The sequence below is a fragment of the Denticeps clupeoides genome, chromosome 20, assembly GCF_900700375.1.
Source record: "Denticeps clupeoides chromosome 20, fDenClu1.1, whole genome shotgun sequence".
In the NCBI taxonomy this organism is placed as follows: Eukaryota; Metazoa; Chordata; class Actinopteri; order Clupeiformes; family Denticipitidae; genus Denticeps; species Denticeps clupeoides.
In genome coordinates, this window is record NC_041726.1 from 12,686,919 (window position 1) to 12,710,244 (window position 23,326).

Here is a 23,326-nt window from a genome sequence, read left to right on the forward strand (position 1 = left end):
TTACACACAGTTCTGGTGAAAATGTACTTGTGCCTGTCTGACATTAATCTTGTTTACTATTGTTCAGTAAACTGCTGATTACTGGAACCAAAATTCCAGTTGTCACCAAAAATCTGTTCAAATTAATAAAAAAAACCCGAAATATTAAAAACAGTGCTAAACAACTACCTGCTATAGTAGTATAATAATAACACTTTATCTCTTTGAAATAGGAGGGTTGAGTCGACAGTAGGGGGTTCTCAGACCTTTCATTGGTTTTTGGTGTTGAGATTCAAATAAGATAAAATAAGCTTTATTATTGTACATTGTCATGGCAGAAAGTGGCCCTGACGATTTTTTTTGTATATTAAATAAAATTATATATGTATATAATAATGCACACAGATTGGCTGCCATGTGCAATAGAGATTTTTCCACTTTCTAAAACCATGCTGTGACGTTTGGCTAAAATTTGCACGAATAAATGCCCCGCGCCGCGGCTCCCATTGCAGCAGGGGGCGCCGTTTCAGGACGAAAAGGCGCCACAGTGGACGACGCTACAACTAAAAAGAAAAAAAAAGAAAAAAAAGGAAAAGAGAAAGAAGAAAAGAGGACCGACTTCCGGCAACGAGGAGACGGCTACGGCAGATTCCGGACGAAAAGCGGCCCGAGGCCCGAACGATGGGGATCGGGAAATATTGTCTTTAAACAAAGAAAAGCGATAAAAGAAAGAGCGAAAGGTACGGGAGGGCGTCGGCTGGAGTCTGGCCGGGGCCATTTTCGCGTCCTTATTCCCGGCCGCCCGTCGCCATGCTAGCTGCTAGCGGCTTTATGGCGAGTCCGGAGCGCGTCTCCGGACGTTTGGCGCGATAAAGGTCGGCCGGCGGCGCGGCGCGGCGCGTCGTGTCGCGTTTATAACGCGCTTGTTTGTCTCCCTGTGCATTTCTTTTCCAGGACAGACGACGCCCCGGTCGCCGCTTTAATCGCCCGCCGTTCATTCAGCCGCGAGTTCAAGATGTCGGACTTTGACGAGTTCGAGAGGCAGCTGAGCGAAAACAAACAAGGTGAGAGCGGCCGCGCACGCCGCACGGCCGAGCCGCGTGTTCGCCGCCGGGCGGGATGCCGCCTGACCGCCGCCGTGCGTGGGTTCGTGGGTTCGTGCGACGTGCGCTAGCGGCTAATTCACCGCCGGCGGTCATGTGTGCAGACTTGTTGCGTTTGGATGCCGCGAAATGTCGGGGGATCCGAGCGTTGCGATCGACTCCGCATCTGTCAGATCGCGACGATGCTAGACTGTTCGTGGATTAAGGGGGGATTTAAACGCTTGACGTCTTGCACGGTTACAAACGGAGATCGGCGGCGCCCTGCAGCAACCATTTTTTTTTATCGGTTTATTAAAACCATTTCAGCCGAGAAAAAAAAAGCAGCGCAGCGCGTCTCCGTGCCATTAAAAATAATAATTATCGCGATATGATCATATCAGAATTAGAATCTGCGTGTTTTTCAGTGGGAATGCAGACAGGCCTTTAGGTTGCCTGCGTTACGTTTTGCAGAAATAATTATTACCGTTTCAGGGCCAGCGGTAAATTCGAGCTATGCTGCACTCCTTTTAACTTTACCATTTACATGTTAAACGTCCTTTATTAATTGGATGAAATTGGCATTTTAATATGGCCATGTACGAGGGCACGCTGTGATCATGCATGGTTTGTGTGGCCAGTTGTTGAAATTTAGTAGACTAAGTTGCCGCTAAATACTGTGACGCCACCGTGTCCCCTAAAGGATGCGCGTGCGCACGTGTGTAAACACCCCTGTTCTTGGCCTAAGTGACCCTGCTGTAGGTGGCGTTATTCCGAACTGCCTGCCTGCAGTGCCCACCTGCGTTAAATCTGTGCCAGGTTTTTTTTTTTTATATGTAATTATTATTAGAATTTAGTATTTTTTTTTTTTTTTTTGCATGGTGGTTTGCTGAAGTTCAGACAGTCTGCCTAAAACTATAAACATCAGTTCTCTGGAGGAGTCAGAATGATCTGTGTCTCCATGTCACTGACCTGCTGTTGTTTTCTCCCACACAGGTGTTGAGAGTCTGAATGCACTTGGTGGGTATTGCAAAGCAGCCCGTCTCCCTCCCCTGCCCTCCCCACTTTTTACAGATCTCGCCACACAGGGCTCTACACTAAACTCTTTTCTCTTTAAGGGTGTAACACAGTCAGGGGTGTGTCCCCTTTCCCTTCCTCCCCCCTCTATCTTCTGACCTTATTCAACGTAACACAATCATATTATGAACAGCTTTTCCTCCTGTAGGGGTTGGGCTATTACTGCCGTTTTCTCCTCCTCTCAACAGTCTGTCCTGCTGCTTTTTTTTTCTGGAATCGGCCTTTTTTATTTTAATTTTTTTAAATTATGATTTATTTAACTTAATAATGGTTGCTTGTTACTGTGTCAATCTCTTTTATTTTTTTCTCTTTTATATTCCCCCTCCTCCAACCCAGAACGAGACAAAGAGAACCGGCACAGGCGCCGAAGCCCATCACGGAGCCGTAGCCGGGAGAGAAAGAGGAGGAGTCGGGAGAAGAGGAGCCGCGAACGCCGCAGCCACAGCAAAGACCGCAGGCACAGGCGCAGGTGATGATGCGGTGACGTGATGTGGCCTGGAACAAGCATTTCATAGACATAATATCCATAAATGGCTAAGTATTTGCATAAACATAAGAACTCTCTATTCCTTTAGAGGGAGTGCTATATTGTTTTGATATTGGCAGTGGTTTAAGATCAGCTTCTGATTATCAACAATAGAACATGACCCTAAATATATTTTTGTTACTACAAATTCCCTATATTTATGAATGAAGTTTGAAGTTGCAACCTTAATAGAAGGTTTAATTATTATTTGTTATAATTGCATAGAATTACTAGATTTCTGTGAGGTAAGTGGCGGGTGTTGCTGAGGGCCAGACAGCAGTTAAAATGCACTGTACTGTATATTCCAGTAAACTTGCAAACCCTTGAGTTTTTTCATTTCAGTGCGCAGGCTCAAAATCAACCGCAAGACACTGCAAGGTAACCAGGGCTCACCCAGTAGTCTTAAGTATTTTTGCCCAATCTGATTGGCTGCTGGACTTTTGTGTGTGAATGTGTTGTATTATTTAATATAGGGATGAACTGTAAATTATTTAATCACCAATGTGTTTTGACATGTTTATGGATAACCCATATACATACATACATATATTGCATAGAGACACACACACACATATATATATACAACCCATGTATATATTAGTCGAATTAACTGACTTTATATGGGGATAATGTTAATTTAATGCAATATTAAGTGAAATCATTAATAATTATAAATTACATTCACAGACTTGTTGTAATATTAGATTTAGCTTTATTACTTACAAATGCTACCCCAACAGGACGAGATCAGCATGTCAAATTTTGCATGGCTCTGACGGAGAGGTTTTTTCGTTGCTTAAAAGTTTCTGTTTTTTTGAAGCCGTTCCCCACACCGTGAAAAGAAGAAGAAAATTAAGAAGTACTGGGATGTCCCGCCGCCGGGCTTTGAACACATCACACCCATGCAGTACAAGGCCATGCAAGGTGAGCACCGCTCTGTGTGGTGGGTCACACCTCAGATCAACATTCCGTCGGTGTGAGGCGGCCAGTAATGACTATCTTACTGTTCTCAGCTGCTGGTCAGATTCCTGCCACTGCCCTACTGCCCACCATGACCCCAGATGGCCTGGCCGTCACGCCAACCCCTGTACCTGTGGTGGGCAGCCAGATGACCCGGCAGGCACGTCGACTGTATGTGGGCAACATCCCATTTGGGATCACGGAGGTGGGTTCTGACTGTTTACCACTAAAAGCTCCTCATTAACCCCAAAAAATCTATAGAATTTTTTTTTGTTACTGAATGTGTATCAACCCTTTAGATTGTAGCTGAAACTACCATATAACTATACAATGACATTCGCCATTTTATTGTGTCTTAATATGGTTTTATTTCAACAGGAATCCATGATGGATTTCTTCAATGCTCAAATGCGCCTGGGAGGTCTGACCCAGGCCCCTGGAAACCCAGTTCTTGCTGTGCAGATCAACCAGGATAAGAACTTTGCCTTCCTTGAGGTATTTGACAATCAAGTAGAATTGAGGAATTGGATATTCTCCCGGTTTCTCTTAATGGACTTGATCAGTCAATTAGCAGTCAATACTTCTACAAAGGATTCCAATATATCAAAAATAACTGAACCAAAATGAAGAACATTCAATAAACTGACTCCTCATGCCCATTTCTTTTAAGTTTCGCTCAGTGGATGAGACAACCCAGGCCATGGCCTTCGATGGCATCATCTTCCAGGGCCAGAGTTTGAAGATCCGTCGGCCGCACGACTACCAGCCCTTGCCAGGAATGAGTGAGAACCCCAGTGTCTATGTGCCAGGTAAATCCATTATGGACCAAAGCATCTCTGTTGTCATGAGCTAAGGTGCTTGTTCTTGCACAGGTCTGGCAGGAAGTCTTGGGATTTGCCTCATTTTTTCCTGCTTTTGTAATAACAGGAGTTGTTTCCACTGTGGTGCCAGACTCTGCACACAAGCTGTTCATTGGCGGCCTTCCCAACTACCTTAATGATGACCAGGTCAGTTTACATAATATACATTATCATAAATATCATAAAAATATGATTAAAGGTCTTATTAAATACCCAATAAATCAAATGAAACAAGCCTTCAATCTGTCAGTAATCAGCCAGTCACTGCGTGCTTTACTAAGTGCAGTGTGCGCATGGGAATGATCAGGGGTGTTTGGTGCCCTGTGAGAGTCCCCCATTCTGGGTTATCACATGCCGATCAGTGGCTGCTGCCCCTGCTCCTTGCTCCATGGCAAGCAGCAGGTGCATGTTGCAAATGGAGGGTGCCCTTTCTCCACGCAAATGGGCAATAGAAGGCCATATCAAAATCCGGCACAATATCACAGTCGCCCCCTAGTGGCTTGCAGCAGTACAAGTAATATGAGCCTCTTAACATTGACCAAGGCATTTGGTAAAATAGTATAACACAATAATATATTACTTAAGATAAAACACAATTCATATTGTATTTTAGAAAAACATCTGTCCCACACTGGGACAGTCAGAGTTGCCAAACTCTGAATGGTGAAACAGAATTGCCAAAGCGCTCTTTACACCTATCGCCATTTCTAGCCACTGCAGGACCATAGACAGTCTGGGGGAACTCGAATTAATGTTAAATAATCTCACAAAGTGAACGTCATGGGACCTTTAATCATAAAATTAGCCGAAAAGTCAGTGTTTCCTGCACCAAGTGCATAGAGCAGTAGAAAGTTGTGCTTTCTGAATTTCTAAATTATATATGCTGTCTGTTCGTCTAACTTGAGACTAAATCACACTCCCCCTTCTCCATATTTCTTTGTCAGGTTAAGGAGTTGTTGACTTCATTTGGGCCACTAAAGGCATTTAACCTGGTGAAGGACAGCGCCACTGGCCTCTCCAAAGGTTATGCCTTCTGTGAGTATGTGGACGTCAACCTCAACGACCAGGTATGGGAATATACCAGTGACATTTAAAATGCACATTTGTTCTTTCCTTTAGTCATTTAAGAAAACTTCAAAACATGTTGCATGTACAATGCATGCTGGTTTGTTTTTTGTATACTAAAGCACACTTTTCCCTATACAGGCTATTGCAGGTTTGAACGGAATGCAGCTGGGTGATAAGAAGTTGCTGGTGCAGAGAGCAAGCGTCGGGGCCAAGAACGCCACTCTGGTGAGGACAAGTCCCAGTGGCTCAGGGCGCAGATTTATCAGACTCATCATAGCTTCCTGAGGAGATTTGTAGAGTCTCATGCACAGTGTCCTCAACCAGCAATTTATGGTTATTCACCTTCTGATATTTTAAGTATTTGCACTCAAACCGAACACCTCTTTACATTGCTCTCACAGACAAGTATAAACCAGACCCCTGTGACACTGCAAGTACCAGGGCTGATGAACAGCTCTATGACCCAGATGGGTGGCCTGCCCACAGAGGTGCTGTGCCTCATGAACATGGTGGCGCCTGAGGAGCTGGTGGACGATGAAGAGTACGAGGAGATTGTGGAGGACGTCAGGGAAGAGTGCAGCAAGTATGGGCAGGTGAAGAGCATTGAGATCCCAAGACCTGTTGATGGCCTGGAGGTGCCAGGCACTGGGAAGGTAAGAACTGTCACATTAACGGTTTTAAAACAGTAATGGACCCCCAGTAATTGCTTTTATTTTTGCTTTGTTGCAGATCTTTGTGGAGTTCACGTCAGTGTATGATGCCCAGAAAGCCATGCAGGGATTGACAGGAAGGAAGTTTGCCAACAGAGTTGTGGTGACCAAGTACTGCGACCCTGACGCTTACCACCGCCGAGACTTCTGGTAGAACGACAGGAGGGAAATGTGGGAGGTTGGAGATGAGGGGTGGGTGGCTAAGTTAGTGAGGAGAGAAGGGCTTTTTGTACTTTAAAACAGTTAATGGAATTGAGGAAGGGGTGGGATTTTGAATTCTCCAAGGGATTGAGACAAAATTAACAAAAGTTGGTTCAAAATATGAGGGTTGAATTTTGTGTTTGTATTTTAAGGATATCTGTGTGTGGGGGGGAGGGGTCTGTAATTCTCATTAATCTTTTTTTTTTTTTTTTTTTAAATGTTGAAATAGTCTTGAGAGGGGGTGATTATGCTTTATGTGCTCCTTGACAGAGAAAATGAGGACTACTACCCATCATATTTCACTTGTCTCTTTTTTTTTTTTTTTTTTTTTTGAATTTTTTCCTAAGTTGATTTCTCACCATGTGCCAGTCATTGATGAAATAGAACGATTTTGCCCATTTATTTCTCCCATATACCTCTTTTTCTCTGTCAAGCTGCTTAATTTCTTCATTTCCTCACTTTGCCTCCAATCATACGAGGCTTTGTCAGAACAGTAGTAAAACTGTATTTTTGCAGAATTCTTTTGTTTTATGTTGTCCCTATAGCATTGTTCTTACAGGCAGAAATAGCCTTTACATGTTATCAGTCAAGTACAGCACCACGTGTGCTGTGTGTTGTGTGTGTGATTCACTGAACATAATAGCCCTCTTTTGATAATAAAACTTGATTGCACCCTTTCAGTCAGTTGCTAATGTATGACCCCATATAACTGAAATCAAGCTTTTTTGATGAGGTCACTTTTGTGTGCTGTTAGCGCAGCAAAAATGAATGTAACCAGTATACGGCTGCTTCCCTCCAGCTTTGGAACTCAGCGATTGCTACTTCAGTTAAAGGCTTTTGGGAATCTTTAACTCTGTTTAGTTGCAGGTATGTATTTCTAACACGTAACATAAAACAATTTGTTGCATTCAGGCAAGACGAGCAATGATATCTTAAGGGTCCTCTATGATGATTATTTATTGTTAATAAGAGTTCCCCTAACCTCTCCTCCTAATTAGCATTTAAAGCTACGGACACCAAATTGACGTGTCCTGGGGAATTCTCATTTTCGGATTGGCTCAAAATGGAATTGATGCATTTTTCCTCTCAGAATTCTGCACACAACACCCCATAATTACATCAAAAATGCTAACTTGAGTTTTTGGTAAATTTATTAAAAAATAAAAATACTGATATCATGTGTACATAAGTATTTGCTGCCTTTGCTCAAGTGAAAAGTGAAGTGAATTTCATTGTGAAACACTTCAGTACAGCACATGGTGACACAATGAAATGTGTCTCCTGCTTTTCACCATCACCCTTGGTGAGCAGTGGGCAGCCATGACAGGCACCCGGGGAGCAGTGTGTGGGGACGGTGCTTTGCTCAGTGGCCCCTTGGCGGACTTTGATTCGAACCGGCAACCTTACTTGCTAGGCCAACCACTGCCCCAATACTTTATTGATGCTCCTTTGTCAGCAATTACCGCCTCAAGTCGTTTTGAGTATGATGCCACAACCCTGCCACACCTACCCTTGTCCAGTTTCACCCATGGGAAACATCGGTGCACAGCCATTTTAAGAGTTCAATCTTTGCCTCACCGGACCAGAGAGTTTTGTTTCTCATGGTCTGAAAGTCCTTCAGGTGCCTTTTGGCAAACACCAGGCAAGCTGCCATGTGCCTTTTACTAAGGAGCGGCTTCCGTCTGGGCACTCTACCATACAGGCCTGATTGGTGGATTGCTGTGGAGATGGTTGTCCTAGATGGTTCTTTGTGGACAGAAGACCTCTGGAGCTCTTCTTCTTAAGAATGTGAATACTTTCTGGATGCACTGTATATCAACACTAATCTTTGTAGGTTTTTCCTTTTGTAAGATCACAATTTTTTCACAGCAGGATTTAAGATTCCTCAGTGGCGGATTGTGATTCCGCTTCCTTACCCAATTAGGCCACTGGCAGTGAAACAATTTACATTGGAGTAAAAGGTACAATAAAAGAAGAACCGGCATTCCAGACAATATATAGTACAAAATTTTGCTTTATATTATTGACTAGAATTGGTTTTTCTTCCCTATTTAAATGATACTATTTGTCCCCAGGATGTTACAAAACATCTGTAAATATATTGACAGTGCCCCTACACTTAAAGGAATATAGCAACTAAGAGTTAAATAGTAACAATTAAGCGATGAATTGAATAAACAGACTTTCTTAAGATGCTAAAAGTCATGTCTGACCAACTGGACAGAAGTTATTATAGCCCAGCTAACTTAGAAATCTTCATTTGTGGAATTCCACCCATTAACCAACAAGGTCAGAGGCCCGTTCCTTCACTGACACGTGAGCGGTCGCCATACGTGCGTTCAGACGCCGATTCTTCGCCAAAAGAAGACCACCAGAGCCCGGGTCTACCTCTCCAAGCAGACGGACCATCGCGCAGCCCCCGCGGAAGCCGCCGACCTGCCGTCTCAGACGGACGTGCGCCTCCGTCCACTGCACGTTCAAAGCCGCCCGCTCTCCGCCAATAGGTGAGCGCGGGGGGCGGGGCCTCGGGGAGGCGGGGCCGCCGACGCAGCAGCGGAGGAGGAGGTGTTCCTGGTGGCCATCTTGGATGCGCGGAGTGATTGTTTGGCAAATACAAATATTTAAAAAAAAATTAAAATATTGGCTTAAAAGTGAAACAATTTCCATTGGAGTAAGCGGTGTAATAAAAGAAGAAACGGCGTTCCGGACAATTGAGGTGAAGTAACTTATTATTATTTGTGAAGGAAACGACACCACGTTTATTAGGTCTCCTACCCTCTCAAATTCGTACCTCAGCCGGTCTCGCTCGTATCCAGCGGGCGACCTGAGAACGGAGACGGCGCGTCCTTTAAACATTAAAACAAAAGGCACTTTTCACTTTTATCGCGCAGACCGCCGTTTTTTTCCCTCCTCGTCGCCCTACGGAAAGCGGCGGGCGGCGTGACCGGTGCTACCGTTACGGTCCCTCGGCGTCCCCGCAGCCGGAGCAGCCCGGTTCCGAGTGTCCCAGTGCGGCGTGTGGACCGGCGCCTCCTCGCTGAGCCGAGAGGCTGCCCCAAAGCGTCCCGTCCCCCGCGGACAGGCAGATGTTGCGGGGTCCACACGCCTGGTCCTCGTCTTTTTCGCGTCGGACCGAGTTGCCGGACTTCTGGAGCCCGGGACTGTGCTGCTGTTCGGTCCGTCATCCCTCTGACAGCCTGGACCGTGTAACTCGTTTCTTTAGGACGCTTTTACTCAGGAAGCAGCTTTAATTATTCTCTTATGGGACATACACGCTGTTCCTTTATTGTTTTTTGTTTTTTTACAAACTCAAGGATGGTTTATCGTCGCTCATTAATACTTGATGGACAGTACAGATAAATGCTGTAAATGTAAATGACAGGACAGATTAGGATCGAGACGTGCAGTTGATAATATCGTTACAAATAACAACTAAAAAAAAGTGTGGTGAAAAAATCAGTTCCTCCCTTTTAACTTTAATAATGTGTCACCAGATGCATATAATCTCTACCCTTATTATAGGTCAATATTAATTTATTTAAGTGTTAAAAAATCAAATCCATCATATTAGGTAAGAGTTACCTTAGCAAAAAAAAGACAAATCAGCGCTTTTAGGAATGCAGTGCAGGCTTTAGTTTCCACTGCATCGCTCTTCCTTTTTTCAAGTGGCGAGCGAACAGCCTGGCACAAGCGTGTAGGACATCATGGTGGAAACTGAGACGGATTTGAAAGACTTTTATTTTCCCGTCAGGTAAAACGCTGTGGAAAGTGCAATTAGTTGCTGTTGGCAATAATTGCGGGGATTTTTTGGTTTTAATTGCTCATCACTACTGGTGTTGGGGCCTATGACTGTTCGCGTGCCCTGGTCTGAAATCCTCTGGATATTTGGCTGGAAGGTTTCGGCTCGGATTCTAAATAGACTGTTGACACTGAGTCTGGTCGCTGTATGATTAAAGAATGCTTTGGGAAAGTTGACGGCCCATTTTGTCTTGCAGTGGAAGAAGGCATGAAGACATCATCCTAGTCAATAAGCTATGGCAGATAAGAGAAAACTTCAAGGTGGGCATCTTGTGGCATAATTTTAAGACACTTAACATTATAATCACATCATAGTTTCTGTTGATGAACATGTCGACTCTTTGTTTTGTGGCAAACCCCCCCCTGTAAATACACAATAAAACATATTAAATCATGTGCACATTGTCACATCGTGTTAAAAAATAAAATGTGCTTGTCATTGTGATACACAGAAGCACAGCACACGGTGACACAACGAAATGTGTCCTCTGCATTTAACCATCATCCTCGGTGAGCAGTGGGCAGCCATGACAGGCGCCCGGCGAGCAGTGTGTGGGGACGGTGCTTTGCTCGGTGGCACGTCAGTGGCACCTTGGCGGATTGCATTCGATCCGGCAACCTTCTGATTATGGGGCCACTTCGTTAACCGCTAGGCCACCACACCATGCCACTGTTAGTAAGCTGGGGCGATCAGAAAAAAATGAACCACAACTGCGTTCCTTCCAGTCTGAATCTGTATGTGCGCAGTAGTGGTCGTCACATTTTTATCAGAACGGATGTAATGACACCATCAGTGGTCTGCTCTGATGGGTGAGACAATGCATATTTGTCAGATTTGCAGAATGGCTGTGGTGATCGGATAAAATTAAGTAGACTTGAATTTGTATTGAAATTTGCAATCACACCACAGAATCCTGGAGGGATACTGGAAGTGCACCCTTCTCATTCTCTGTTCCAGCCAGACAACTAGCATGGTCCCGCTTTTTCAGCTGGGATCTCCATTAAGTTGGGTTCTTTTTTGTTCTCATCTGAACCACATCACCTTCTCGAAACCCTGTTTTTCTCTGCCACAGGTGAAATAGATCGATGTCTGAAAAAAGTAGCGGAAGGTGTGGAGCAGTTTGAAGATATCTGGCAAAAGGTAAAAACTTTAGAATTCTGAAGTCATATATTCACAGCTGTAGTGAGAATGGTGTGTACATAGAAACTGTAAATCGTAATTATTTTTTTGCTGATTTAAATTTATTAAATGAATTTTAAGATTTATTTATTATGTAAGATGACTTTTTTTTCCATATGCATGTAAACTGTTTTTAATAAAGTCAAATATAATGTTAAGTTTACTCAAAAACTACTTTCTTTTCGATGGGGATCATTTCATGGATATTGGTGTAAAACTGGATGATAAATTAAGTTTGTGGTTGTTTTATATACTGAATGTATTATTTGTAGTGTAACAGCGGCAGAAATCTATCTGCAACATCTGAGTATACTTATTCCCAGTTTTATTTTCAGTTTATTGCTGCTTTGTGGGAGTTTTCATGCGAGCTGCACGCCCAAGTGTCAGTTTTCAGTCTCGGTTTTACCTCCTCAGCTTCATAATGCTGCAAATGCCAATCAGAAGGAGAAATATGAAGCTGACCTCAAGAAAGAGATTAAAAAATTACAGGTGAGTTATGTTACCAGCTCATTATGAATGTATTTTTATTTAAATTATTAAATGCACATGCTCTTTTTTTTTGCGCTCTGTGGCTGCTATTTGCTCATTCGTTGAACTGGTTCAGTGGGTGTCATTTCTTTGTTCATGATGTTACCATGAAGACCAACTGCTACCCAAGCCATGTGCGTCTGTGTGTGTTTATGCATGTCCACTGCGCTTGGCGAACTGGGCGTGGTGGTACTTGCTGGAATCAGTCCAGTTTCACACTCTTTCTGGTTTTTTTTTTTTTTTTTTTTTTTTTGTACTGCCTGCCTGCCCTGACTCCTCCGACCATTCGGCCACAGCGACTGCGTGACCAGATTAAAACATGGGTGGCCTCCAATGAGATCAAAGACAAACGGCAGCTAGTGGAAAACCGCAAACTTATTGAGACGGTAAGTAATCAGTCATCTTCCTCTGAACTGTAGTTAGATTGCAGAGATGAAGATAGTAAATAAGTTGTGTTCTCTTAAATTAGATTTGATTTGTAAAACTGTCATACCGTACCGCCTGGAGTAGAACAATACAACATTAATTGGCAGTTAGTCACTGACACTGTTACACATTATTTTGTATATTTTATTAGCAAATGGAGCGCTTTAAGATCGTGGAGCGGGAAACTAAGACAAAAGCGTACTCTAAAGAAGGCCTGGGCCTTGCTCAAAAAGTAGACCCTGCACAGAAAGAGAAAGAAGAGGTTGGACAGTGGTTAACGGTAAGTGTTTTTTTCGGATCCTTCAGTTCACTCTTATGTGTGTGCACACGCTTAAATCACAACCAATCACGTACAGCCTATGGCTGTGAACATATCGATAAAATTAATATACGTGAATATGCACATAATTTTTTAATTCTCAAGAACTCTTTATGTGGTCTTTAAACGCTGTGAATACTGAATTTTGACTGTCTTCCCCCACCTCTTTGAATTTTAGAACACGATAGACACCCTTAATATGCAGGTGGATCAGTTTGAGAGCGAAGTGGAGTCGCTTTCTGTCCAAACACGCAAAAAGAAAGGAGACAAAGAGGTTTGCACGTCATATCTCCCTTCCCTCTGGAGGAATACCCTCTCCTTTTCACCTGCTCTTTCTTCTGTGTTCTTTCTTTGCCTTTGTATGTCTCGCCCACTCCTCTTCATTATCTTTTGTTTTATGTTTTTTATTTTAAGTCTCTCAGGAGATTTTGTAATTGAAGTGCTTCTGGAAGGTACCTTGTCCACACCTTTCATGCTAGATTCCTTAGACTACCTGAGTTGTCTACTGCACAATGGTTGCTTTCCAGGTCTAATTGGGCAGTTCAGATGGGTGGTCCCCCTATAATTTCTTCCCCCGGGCTGGCAGGGTTTTATACAGCATCACAAAAATATCATTTTAATTACACCATGTTTGCCTGAAACTATTCAGTTCCTGTTCTCTTTATGATTTGGAAGAAGATTTTGTCATTGATTTATGACTGATGACCTATAACTCGGTCTTTATTATAATGCTGGTGTTAGTCCTTTTTTGAAACTCGCTTACCCAGTTTGTCAGACCTAAACCTAAACGCATTATTAAAAACATCATCTGCTTCCTCATGAGTATGCTTTTCTGCATACTCACCTTTTATGTTCCGCCAGACCCACTTAGGGTGTTTGTTGCCAAAAAGCTCTATCTTGGTCTCATCTGACCAAAGCACATGGTCCCAGTTGAACCCCCAGTACCACTTAGTTGAACGACAGATGTTTGCATTTATGATTGTGAGTGAGAAAAGATTTATGTCTCCCAAACAGCTTGTTGCCATGTAGATAGCACCTGATTGGATGTTTTGGAGATTTTGTGACCCAAGACCCCAATTATTTGTTGCAATTCTTTAACAGTCCAGGTGTCCTCGTCCAGGCTTGTGAAGCACTGTTCCACTTGTCTTCATGATTCCACTGACAGTAGAACTGGGCAGTTTCAGTGTGTGAGGTTGACGCGCATCTGCCTTGCTTGAATTGTGTGTTCCTTTGTCTTTCCCATGTTGAAGAGTGGATGAGAGAAATGGCCTCTGTGTCACATCATAGTAATACCCCAGGGAAACCAGAAGTGATGAATTACTAATGCCATGTTCCTAGATACTCTGATCAATTTTGTGAACCATTGTAGAGTTGACAGAAATACTTCAATTACATTGCAGGAAATGTGATTGTATGAAAACAAATTATTTCCTGGTTAAATTATCCCCCCCGCCACACACACACACACACACACACAAACACTCAAAATTCACTTAAGTTACATTTTTCTTCAATTTTCACTATATACAAAAAGTATATTTTAAGATTTAACACATCTTACATCATTGGAGTTGGCAATAACAGGAGCTCCCCTGCTTCTTCTTTCTCTCCCCTCTGCAGAAGCAGGACAGGATAGAGGAGCTAAAGCGACTGATTGAGAGGCACCGGTATCACATTCGCATGCTCGAGACCATCCTGCGGATGCTGGACAACGACTCTGTGCAGGTGGACGCCATCCGCAAGATCAAGGACGATGTGGAGTACTACCTGGATTCATCTCAGGACCCAGATTTTGAGGAGAACGAGTTTTTGTATGATGACATAGACCTGGAGGATATATGTAAGTGTGTTGTGTGTGTGTATTTCACAAAGCAAGCTTTTACAACTCGGTGTCCTAAATGGAGACCAGAAGTTTTGGGATTTTCTCGTCTCTCAGACCGTGCTTAAACTCACACTTCATCTGCTTGCAGCTCAGTCACTGGTGCCCCCCTCTCCTCCAGGCAACTCAATCATGGAAGACGAGATCTTCCAGCAGCACTCCAGCAGCACACCAACCACTTCCACATCCTCCTCTCCCATCCCTCCGTCCCCAGCCACTTGCACTACGGTGAGCATTTCCACTGTTTTTCAGGCTCTCTTCATGTGGTGTGACATTTGATGAGTATGCTGCATAAACATAATGAATCGAGAGAGACGTAACGCCACCCACACAAACCTGATCTGTTGGGTACCAATACCATATTGGCATTTAAGATGACTATACATCATTCATACAAGAAGTGGCCTGGTCTGGAATTGCAGGGCTCCTCATTAAAGAGGATGTGGCACGCTTTCAGTCTGCCACTATTATGTGAGTAAATGTTGTCTAATTGCCGTCATAGGCAAACAAGACATTTTAAAACTGTCAATATTAACCTTTATAATCTTTCATTCCAGCCTAAGGAAGCATTTTAGTGGATGCTCTGACCTGATTAAGTTCTCTCGCTTGAACTTTAACGAGGCTGTTCCACACTCTGACAGACTTCCTCCAGCTGTCAGTCTCACAGAGCAGGATAGAAATGTCAGACAGACTCTGTCTCTCTGGAGGCGAACTGATGAAGAAAGGCTAGTGGATTGTATCAGTGGGGTTGTGTTCTGTTTCACTCAGGAGAACTCTGAGGATGACAAGAAGAGAGGACGTTCCACAGACAGTGAAGTCAGTCAGGTATGTTAGATCTTAATTTAAAAGCTGACTCCAAATCAGACAACACTTACCTCTTCTAGAAATTGTCAGTCAGCTAATATTGCATATTACTGATGAGTTATTACATTTCATTTTGGTATTATGTGTGCCACTAATAGCTAGAAGTCTACACAATTCCCCTGACATAGTAAACACATTTTTAGTATTCTTATACCATTTTGCGTTCCTATAGATAGTCTATGTTTCTGAATTTGATTGGCTCATACAGAATGCTGAAACTATGTGATATTAAGGTGACACTGGCTCTTCAGCTTTCCTTAACACTTTACTGTTGTGCTGAACTGGGACTGTTTTTTGAACATATTTTTGATAACATGTGTTATTCTTTTGTTGCATATTTTAAACAAACAATCTTACACTTGCCACCTTTTTGTATAATTGAAAACTGTTTTTTTGTTATTAGGCTACATGCTGTTCTGAGATGCTGATGTTATTGTCATTGCAGTCACCTGTGAAGAATGGCAACCCCTCTTTGTCACTGTCCTCTTCGTCATCTTCCTCTTCATCCTCTTCCTCATCCTCCATGGCAACGATCGCTTGTGGAGCAGGAGCCATTCCAGTAAGCAGCAGTCTCCTGGGCAACATCAGTGGCCTCCTCTCCAACGTTGGCAGCTACAGCTCAGTCGCTCAGCAGCAGTCCCATGAAGTGAAAAACTCAAAAGCTCCATCCAACAACAGTCCCAGCCCCTCCAACAACATTCACCACCTGGCCTTGTCCTCCGCTTCATCGCCCGCCAATACCAGCACACCGGGACCCCTTACACCCAGCTCCCAGACCAAGGCTTTGTCAGGGCAGTCCCCAGCCTCCAGCCTGAGCCTCACCTTGGGTCATGGTCTGGGCAAGAGCACTGTGACATCAGCAAGTGTTGCTGCTGCTGGTGGAAGTGGCGCAAACCAGGTTCCTAGCCTGTCAGGGATGCCGGCGTCCCTGAATATGGTGGAACTCCTGGCTGGTTCCACCCCCGCACCCTATGCTCAGGCTGCAGCCTCGGGAATGGGGGCCCTCGGCGGTGGCAGCAGCTCCAACACTAACTCCAGCGCTGTAGGAAGCACAGGCGGGAACAATAACGGGAACAGCATCTCTGCGGGGTTGTTGGGCTCGGTACCCAGCATTTGCAGTGGGATCTTAGGCCTTGGCTCGGGCCAAACAGGCTTTCAGGGTCCATCTTTGATTTCCCAGAGTCTGATTGGAGGAGGATTGGGCCCTGGGACTAGTTTGGGCGTGATAGGGGGTGGCAGCGGTGGGAATTCTAGCACTGGGAGTTTGGGAGGAGGAGTCATTGGTGGAGGAGTCTCCCTGATTAGGCCACCCAGCAGTCAAAAGCAGAATGGTAGCACAAGTAAGTTCTACTTCCTGTTGTACTAACTTATATTTATGGCTTTTGTTGTCGAGTTTGCTGTACTGCCACACATTTCTTGTGTAGACTCCCTGAAACCAAATTATACAATGAAAGTCTTATGAAAGAGACATCTTTAAGTTTTACTTAAATATTTTTTAATAATGTAATACCAAGAATGAGTGCATATACTAAAAATATTTACTTGGCATATAAAAATAGATGAAAGGACACACTTGGCTCTTATGCGAATGAGCTGTAGTCGAGTCTGACTGGACTGCCGTTCACCTGAACACGATTAAGGCGGCTCACATGAGCAGAGATTAAATGCACCTGAAGCCAGCAGGCCCCAGTTTCAGTGTGCAGGCAGACGAAAAGGGTGTGGGGGGTTTGGGGAAACCACAGCGTGCAAAGGTATCAGTTCAGCTCATTTCTGGGAGTCTGTCTACGATGTTTTAAAAGTGTGTGTATAATAATTTTTTTCCAGTTCGTATGTTAAATCTCTAGATTAAACTGGTAAGTTTATATGCATTGTGCTTGTCCAATAACTGTTTTGTCAATTCTGTTTCTCATTTAGCCTACAGTGCTGTAGTAGCTGACAGCACATCAGATACTGCCATCAACAGTGCCAACCAATTGCAGAGCAGCCAATCCACATCCTTGGGCTCTTCATCCAGCCATTCGTAAGTGTTGCATTTTTAGTTGGTTTTGCGCAAAGCTATTACAAAAGCAAAATATTATATTTAGCCATCAATTATCAGTGAAGGATGACAATCATTCCTAAAAGTCGGTGTAATGGAGATTTGTAATTGTAATTTGTTACCTAATATGTAATTTGTTATTAAATTACATAATGCTGTTACGTGTAACTTGTTACTGCCCAACACTGATAATTTATAGGTGCATCTGTACCTGTACATCTGTTTAGGTGCTTTTGCTCTATATAAATATATTATTGTGTTCCGTGTGTACATTTTATTGTTGTAAGTTGTCACTCTGGATAAGGGCGTCTGCCAAATGCCTTAAATGTAAATGTAAGGTTTCGATATGACCCACAATGCATATTTTTCTGTGCACATTTCAGTAAGGACAGTGGTTCCAGCCTCCTGGGACCGATGACGCTCCCACCCAGCTCACCCTCACCCTCCTACAGTGAGGGCAAGCCTGCTGGGGGGAGTTTACTCAACGGACCTCACTCCTACACACAGTCGTCTGACAGCATCAAGGTGAGGGCCTGCAAAGCTTCACACGAAACACACATTTGCAAGTATGCTTCTCTCTTATGCTACAGAATGCTACATCTGCATTATCACACTACTTCGTTTCAGTAGACTTTTTCTGGGGCCCTCATTGTCTCCTCCCAGTCTGTTCTTGTCTTCCCGGATAGAGAGGAGTATTGAAATTCCTGCGCTCGTATCGGGAAATAAATGTGCAAAAAAAGACAGGTGATGACTGCTGATGCTGTTAAGTTTATTATAGGATTATTATGTGATTATACACAAAATCTGCCACATAAAAAATGCACTAAGTGAGCCCAAATGTGACATTTGTCCCATAACAGTATATGCTACGGTTTTCATTATATGGTCAAAAAGAAAATGTATTATTTCACTTCATTTTTATCAGAATAAGCTTTTATTTTTGTTTTACTGTTTCTTTTGCTCATCCTCCAGCCACAGGAGCCCCTGAGTTCTCTCAAGTCCATGGCAGAGAGGGCTGCATTGGGCTCAGGTCTGGAGGCAGAAATGTCTGCACTGCACCTCACAGACGGTGAGTCTCTACAACAAAACAATCATCAATTAACATCAATTTACAGATGCAATCCTGACCCTGTCAGTAAACAAGGGGGAAGGTTATTAACCAGTTCTTGTGACATTCCAAAAAGGTTCCAGTGCAGGGTTTGTATTATTGTATCAGACCGAGTATAGGACAAGACTTTCTAGACTCCACAAAACACTCATATCATATGTGATGCAATCTGTTTGCATTGTGTTTCTTGTTTAGACTGAATATAAGATGACACTTTAATGATGACGGTAAATGATATTTACAGTTGAAGCTATTAGTGGACCTGGCATTGTGGTCATTTTACTGAGAGACAATACAGGCAGAGGTCTTACACTTCATTTTGAACTCTGAATGTCGTTAAGTATTCTGAATTGGGCTTTTTTGTGTTTTTTTTTTTTTTTTTTTTTTTTGTGTATTTATTATTCAGTCAGTCTTCATGTTCAGATATGCAGAATACATTGATTTCTGAGTGGACAAGTCGCTATAATCCTCAGAGAGATTCCTGGGACCACCACCCACAGCAGCTTCACTGGCCAGATATCTTCTTTAATGAGCCTTCCTGTGTAAATTGCAGATTGGAGCTGCTTCAGTTTGTTTAGAGAGACAGAGTACATTTAAAAGAACCCAAAATGTTAAGTGTAATTATAGTAAGAGAACACCAAAAATGGAAATGCATTCATTTAAAATGTTTTAACTTTTTACACATTATAAAAATGGGTCAAAGACATACAGTATGAAAAGAAATATGAATATATACCAGTCACTTTAGTTTACATTTCACATGGGAAGTGTATATCTAAAAAAAAGGATTTTGATTTTGTTGCATAATGAATATATATGATTTGAATGAACAGTATTGGACATTTTAGATCACAATGACTGGTACATTGAGTTATCTGTTTTCTAGCTTCTTCAGATTCACGTAATCACATGTCCACTGTTTAGAAGCTTAGTGTTTTTCAGCTTAGCAGTCAAACAGAGACGAGGGAGCCAAAGCAATCTTAATTAGCCATCTTCTTGATACCATTGGCAGCTCCAGACATCTTCCCTAGCTCCAAACCACGTCCTGGACAACCTACTACTCACCAGCTCTCTCTGTCAGAGGTCAGCATCCCCCCAACACTGGGCGTGTGCCCTCTGGGACCTATACCTCTGTCCAAAGACCAGCTCTACCAGCAGGCCATGCAGGAGTCGGCGTGGACACACATGCCACATCCTTCAGACTCTGAGAGAATCAGGTATGGGTGTTTTAAAAGCTGGGGTGGTAGACATCATTTTTACCAGTACAGATATCCTTATAGAAGTATTGTGTATATAGGGATATTTTTTTAAATATATATATGTATATATATGTGTGTGTGTGTGTGTGTGTGTGTGTGTGTGTGTGTGTGTGTGTGTGTGTGTGTGTGTGTGTGTGTGTGTGTGTGTGTGTGTGTATATATATATATATATATATATATATATATATATATATATATATAATATATATATGCTTGTTTAAAATATATCGTTCTGTCAAGCTGAGACACCCTCCTAATAGCATCATATTAGGAGACTAATGACTGTAATCTTTCTGTTTTGTGAAACACCTAGTCTTTTATGTTTTGCTGCTTTTCCAGTCCAGTTTGGTGTTTATTATAGGTGGTTTTTTGGTCTTCAAGTTGCTGTCTCCCACTGAGCACTTCTTTCCACCCTTTCTCTCTCTGTACCTCTCTCCACCACGCGGTCTCTGGAACAGGCAGTACCTGATGAGGAACCCCTGCCCCACGCTGCCTTTTCACCATCAGATGCCACCCCCTCACTCCGACTCTGTGGAATTCTACCAGAGATTGTCCACCGAAACCCTGTTCTTCATCTTCTACTATTTAGAGGTAAAACGTGATTTACAAAGTAGAAAATCTGAAGTTGTTTTATTTCATAGTCATGTTGGTTTACACACCACTGTATAGTGCCTAATATGTAATGCATGGTGAGTAAAGTGTTAATCATCAGACCAAAGTTGTTTGAAAGCACACCATTATGTTAAGACTAAATACACTGAAGTCCCAGAATAGAAACTAGAGGTATTGATTTGGATGCCGTTGGACCATAAATGATGTGTTTTTGGTTATTACAATTGGCTGAGATTTGAGCTGCAACCCTCATTAGAAACAAGAGATAAAGGAATGTGAGAGAGTTAGTGAGTAAAGTTTTTTAAAGCTTTTAATCTCGTTTTCTTAACAACAATAAACTGACTATCATATTATATAAAACTTTGCAAAAGATTTCAAAGAAGATTTGGCAACCAGTTGCATTGAGTATGTCATATTTGTCCCTGTACTGTAAAATTTCTATTTTCTCACCCAGATTTATAACAATGACAATGTGCCATTCATTCACAGGGCACAAAATCTCAGTATCTAGCAGCAAAAGCCTTGAAGATGCAGTCATGGAGGTTCCACACAAAGTACATGATGTGGTTTCAGCGGCATGAGGAGCCCAAGACCATCACAGACGAGTTTGAACAGGTTTGGGTTGGCACTTCATCACCCTTCCCCACCGTTCCCTGTTTCCAAATCTCCATAATCTCACAGTGATGTTATTGTCTCTGCAGGGGACGTACATTTACTTTGACTACGAGAAATGGGGCCAGAGGAAAAAGGAAGGTTTCACATTTGAATACAGGTACCTTGAAGACCGAGATCTCCAGTGACTGCAAAGAATAAAAATGTGTTGGTGAGGCAGGATTGGACTACTGTTGACATTCCTGGATTAAGCTCAATACACACTGGAAATGGGAGTCTTGGCTGCAGCGTACGGGCCACTTCAGTCATGGGTGCATTGTGCGTTTGATGCTCCTCCATGTTTTGTGTTTTTGTCTTTGTCAAACCTTGTCAGAATCAATTGAATCTCCCCATTCAGTTGCTGCTCCGCCTCTTCCTGTCCAACAAGGCTGCCTGATTGGTGCGTTTGAACACCTTGCTATTCGTCATTCAATTACAATCTTCTTTTTCGCCTCGCCACAATTACACATTCAAGAAAAGTAAGAGCCAAAGACGATCCACCGTCCTCTATTTAGACAGCCTTGCCATTCAGATACACGGCTTCACAGAGCCGTGCTAATCAAGTTCTGTATCCGCCGTGAATATGCTAATCAACAGCATTTCATTGCAGTTGAGGGTCATTTAGTTGGTGTGTGTGCGCCTATCCTGGAAATAAAACCATGTGATTAAGGGCTTGTCGGAAGATCAGTTTTGTATTCAGCTCTGTCAAAAGTGAACTGCGTATTAGGAGACACCAGGGTCTTTGGACCAGGGACGGTCTCACATGCGTTTTTTTGAAACAAATCATCTGTTTCGGTGCAGCCCCACTGAAGCAAGTCTATGCTGTACTGACACCACATGCAGAACAACACCAGCATTGGAGCAACTTCCCGGTGGTGCATTTTAAAGAAAAAAATATATATACTGACAGTGGACTTCCTCATTGAACAGTAATTTTTATTTACTGTCTCTGATTATATTCAGCTTGCACTTCCAGCGACCCACATTTCCTCAAGCATATGGCTAGTACTGAATGTACCTTGCAAAAAAACAAAAAAACATTGGAAAGTATGGAGTCTTTTTGAACCTAAAGGATTCGCACCACGAGTTAAAAGGAGGTGTTGTCACCCCCTCTGCCTTGAAGGCTTTTCCATTTCACTAAAGCCGTTCATTTCACAAAGCTTTTAGAATGGAGATCCTCCGCCTTTTGGAGTGCCATCTTGAAAGTTTTTTTTTTTTTTTTTTTTCTTTTGAGAAATGCGCCATCAAATATATTGTTTGTTTCAGTCAGCCTTTTTTTTTTTTTAATCAGTCAGGAAGAGTTTTTGAAATTACTAAAAAAGCGCCATTCACTAAATTCAGCTTTTAATGTTTTGTTAAGCTTTTTTTTTGTGAGCAAAGGGAACACAATGCGTAAATGTGAATGTCCCCCCAGCCTCCCAAAAAAAAGTGTTGTGTGGACTTTCATTTTTCCTTCTTGTCTTTTATTTTGTTGTCACCTGGACAGCATGGAAATAAACACTTGAAAAGTGGAGAGACAAACACAAAAAAGTAAATAAGACGTTACAGTGAAATAAAGGATTGTAAAATATTATTAAAATGAATTACTTTTCAGAAATGTGTGCCTTGTGGTTTTCTGTGTATTAGCTCCTCTTATTGCTGTTCATCTAGTTTTAGATTTTTTTTTCTCCCTAAGCCCTTGTCTAACATTCAGTAATGTTATTTGTATTCATTGATTTACAAAGAATTGAAATTTGACATGGCATCATTTGTGACGTGGCCTCACGCCTCCAAGGTATGAGTTTGAATCCCAGCTCGAACCTTGTGTGTGTGCGCAGAGTTTGCATGCTCTCCCCATGTTGGTGTGGGTTTACTCTGTGTTCTCCGGTTTCCTCCTGCCATTCAAAGGCATGCCCACTAAGTGAACAAGTCACTGAAATTCACTGTGGTCTGAGTGCATGGTCTGTGTGAGTTCCCACCCTGTGCCCAGTGTGCCGGGATGGGCTCCAGCAGCGGTGACCCTGAGTAAAAGGAATAAGCGGTTAAGCATTGGGAGTGGAATTTGCACATTTGGTATAAATAATTTATTGTGGAATAAAGTCTGTTAGGATAAGTTATTAAGATAGATTTCAACATTGGTTGCTATACTGGATATAGTAATTATATTGTAATGGCATGTAAATAGGCATAAGCAATGTTTTTGAACTAAAATGTTGGCCTTTTTT

The 23,326-nt window shown here is 42.6% G+C and overlaps 2 protein-coding genes across 9 annotated transcripts; both read left to right on the forward strand.

The window, feature by feature from the left end:
- Window positions 1–571: 571 nt before the first annotated feature.
- On the forward strand, window positions 572–6,654 carry u2af2b (U2 small nuclear RNA auxiliary factor 2b). Of its 4 annotated transcripts, none has more exons than XM_028963721.1 (14): window positions 572–719; window positions 934–1,043; window positions 2,055–2,078; window positions 2,472–2,604; window positions 3,004–3,039; window positions 3,482–3,585; window positions 3,675–3,826; window positions 4,000–4,116; window positions 4,292–4,430; window positions 4,549–4,628; window positions 5,426–5,548; window positions 5,688–5,774; window positions 5,951–6,202; window positions 6,279–6,654. In XM_028963721.1, exons 2-14 carry the CDS (start codon window positions 995–997, stop codon window positions 6,411–6,413), a joined length of 1,431 nt encoding a protein of 476 aa, XP_028819554.1. In that variant the 5' UTR covers window positions 572–719; window positions 934–994; the 3' UTR covers window positions 6,414–6,654. The 4 variants fall into 4 exon arrangements, with proteins under 4 accessions (XP_028819554.1, XP_028819556.1, XP_028819557.1 ...); XM_028963723.1 differs by having other exon boundaries at window positions 939–1,043; XM_028963724.1 differs by lacking the exon at window positions 2,055–2,078.
- Window positions 6,655–9,026: 2,372 nt separating this feature from the next.
- cnot3b (CCR4-NOT transcription complex, subunit 3b) lies at window positions 9,027–22,393 on the forward strand. Of its 5 annotated transcripts, none has more exons than XM_028963685.1 (19): window positions 9,027–9,176; window positions 10,456–10,519; window positions 11,332–11,399; window positions 11,853–11,927; window positions 12,263–12,352; window positions 12,544–12,672; window positions 12,890–12,985; window positions 14,332–14,551; window positions 14,712–14,818; window positions 15,359–15,415; window positions 15,900–16,794; window positions 17,369–17,474; window positions 17,876–18,017; window positions 18,465–18,561; window positions 19,613–19,817; window positions 20,318–20,450; window positions 20,961–21,086; window positions 21,173–21,243; window positions 21,924–22,393. In XM_028963685.1, the coding sequence occupies exons 2-19, from the start codon at window positions 10,495–10,497 to the stop codon at window positions 22,006–22,008; spliced, it is 2,727 nt and encodes a 908-aa protein (XP_028819518.1). In that variant the 5' UTR covers window positions 9,027–9,176; window positions 10,456–10,494; the 3' UTR covers window positions 22,009–22,393. The 5 variants fall into 5 exon arrangements, with proteins under 5 accessions (XP_028819518.1, XP_028819517.1, XP_028819516.1 ...); XM_028963684.1 differs by having other exon boundaries at window positions 14,682–14,818; window positions 15,362–15,415; window positions 21,924–22,386; XM_028963683.1 differs by having other exon boundaries at window positions 14,682–14,818; window positions 21,924–22,384.
- The last annotated feature ends 933 nt before the right edge of the window (window positions 22,394–23,326 follow it).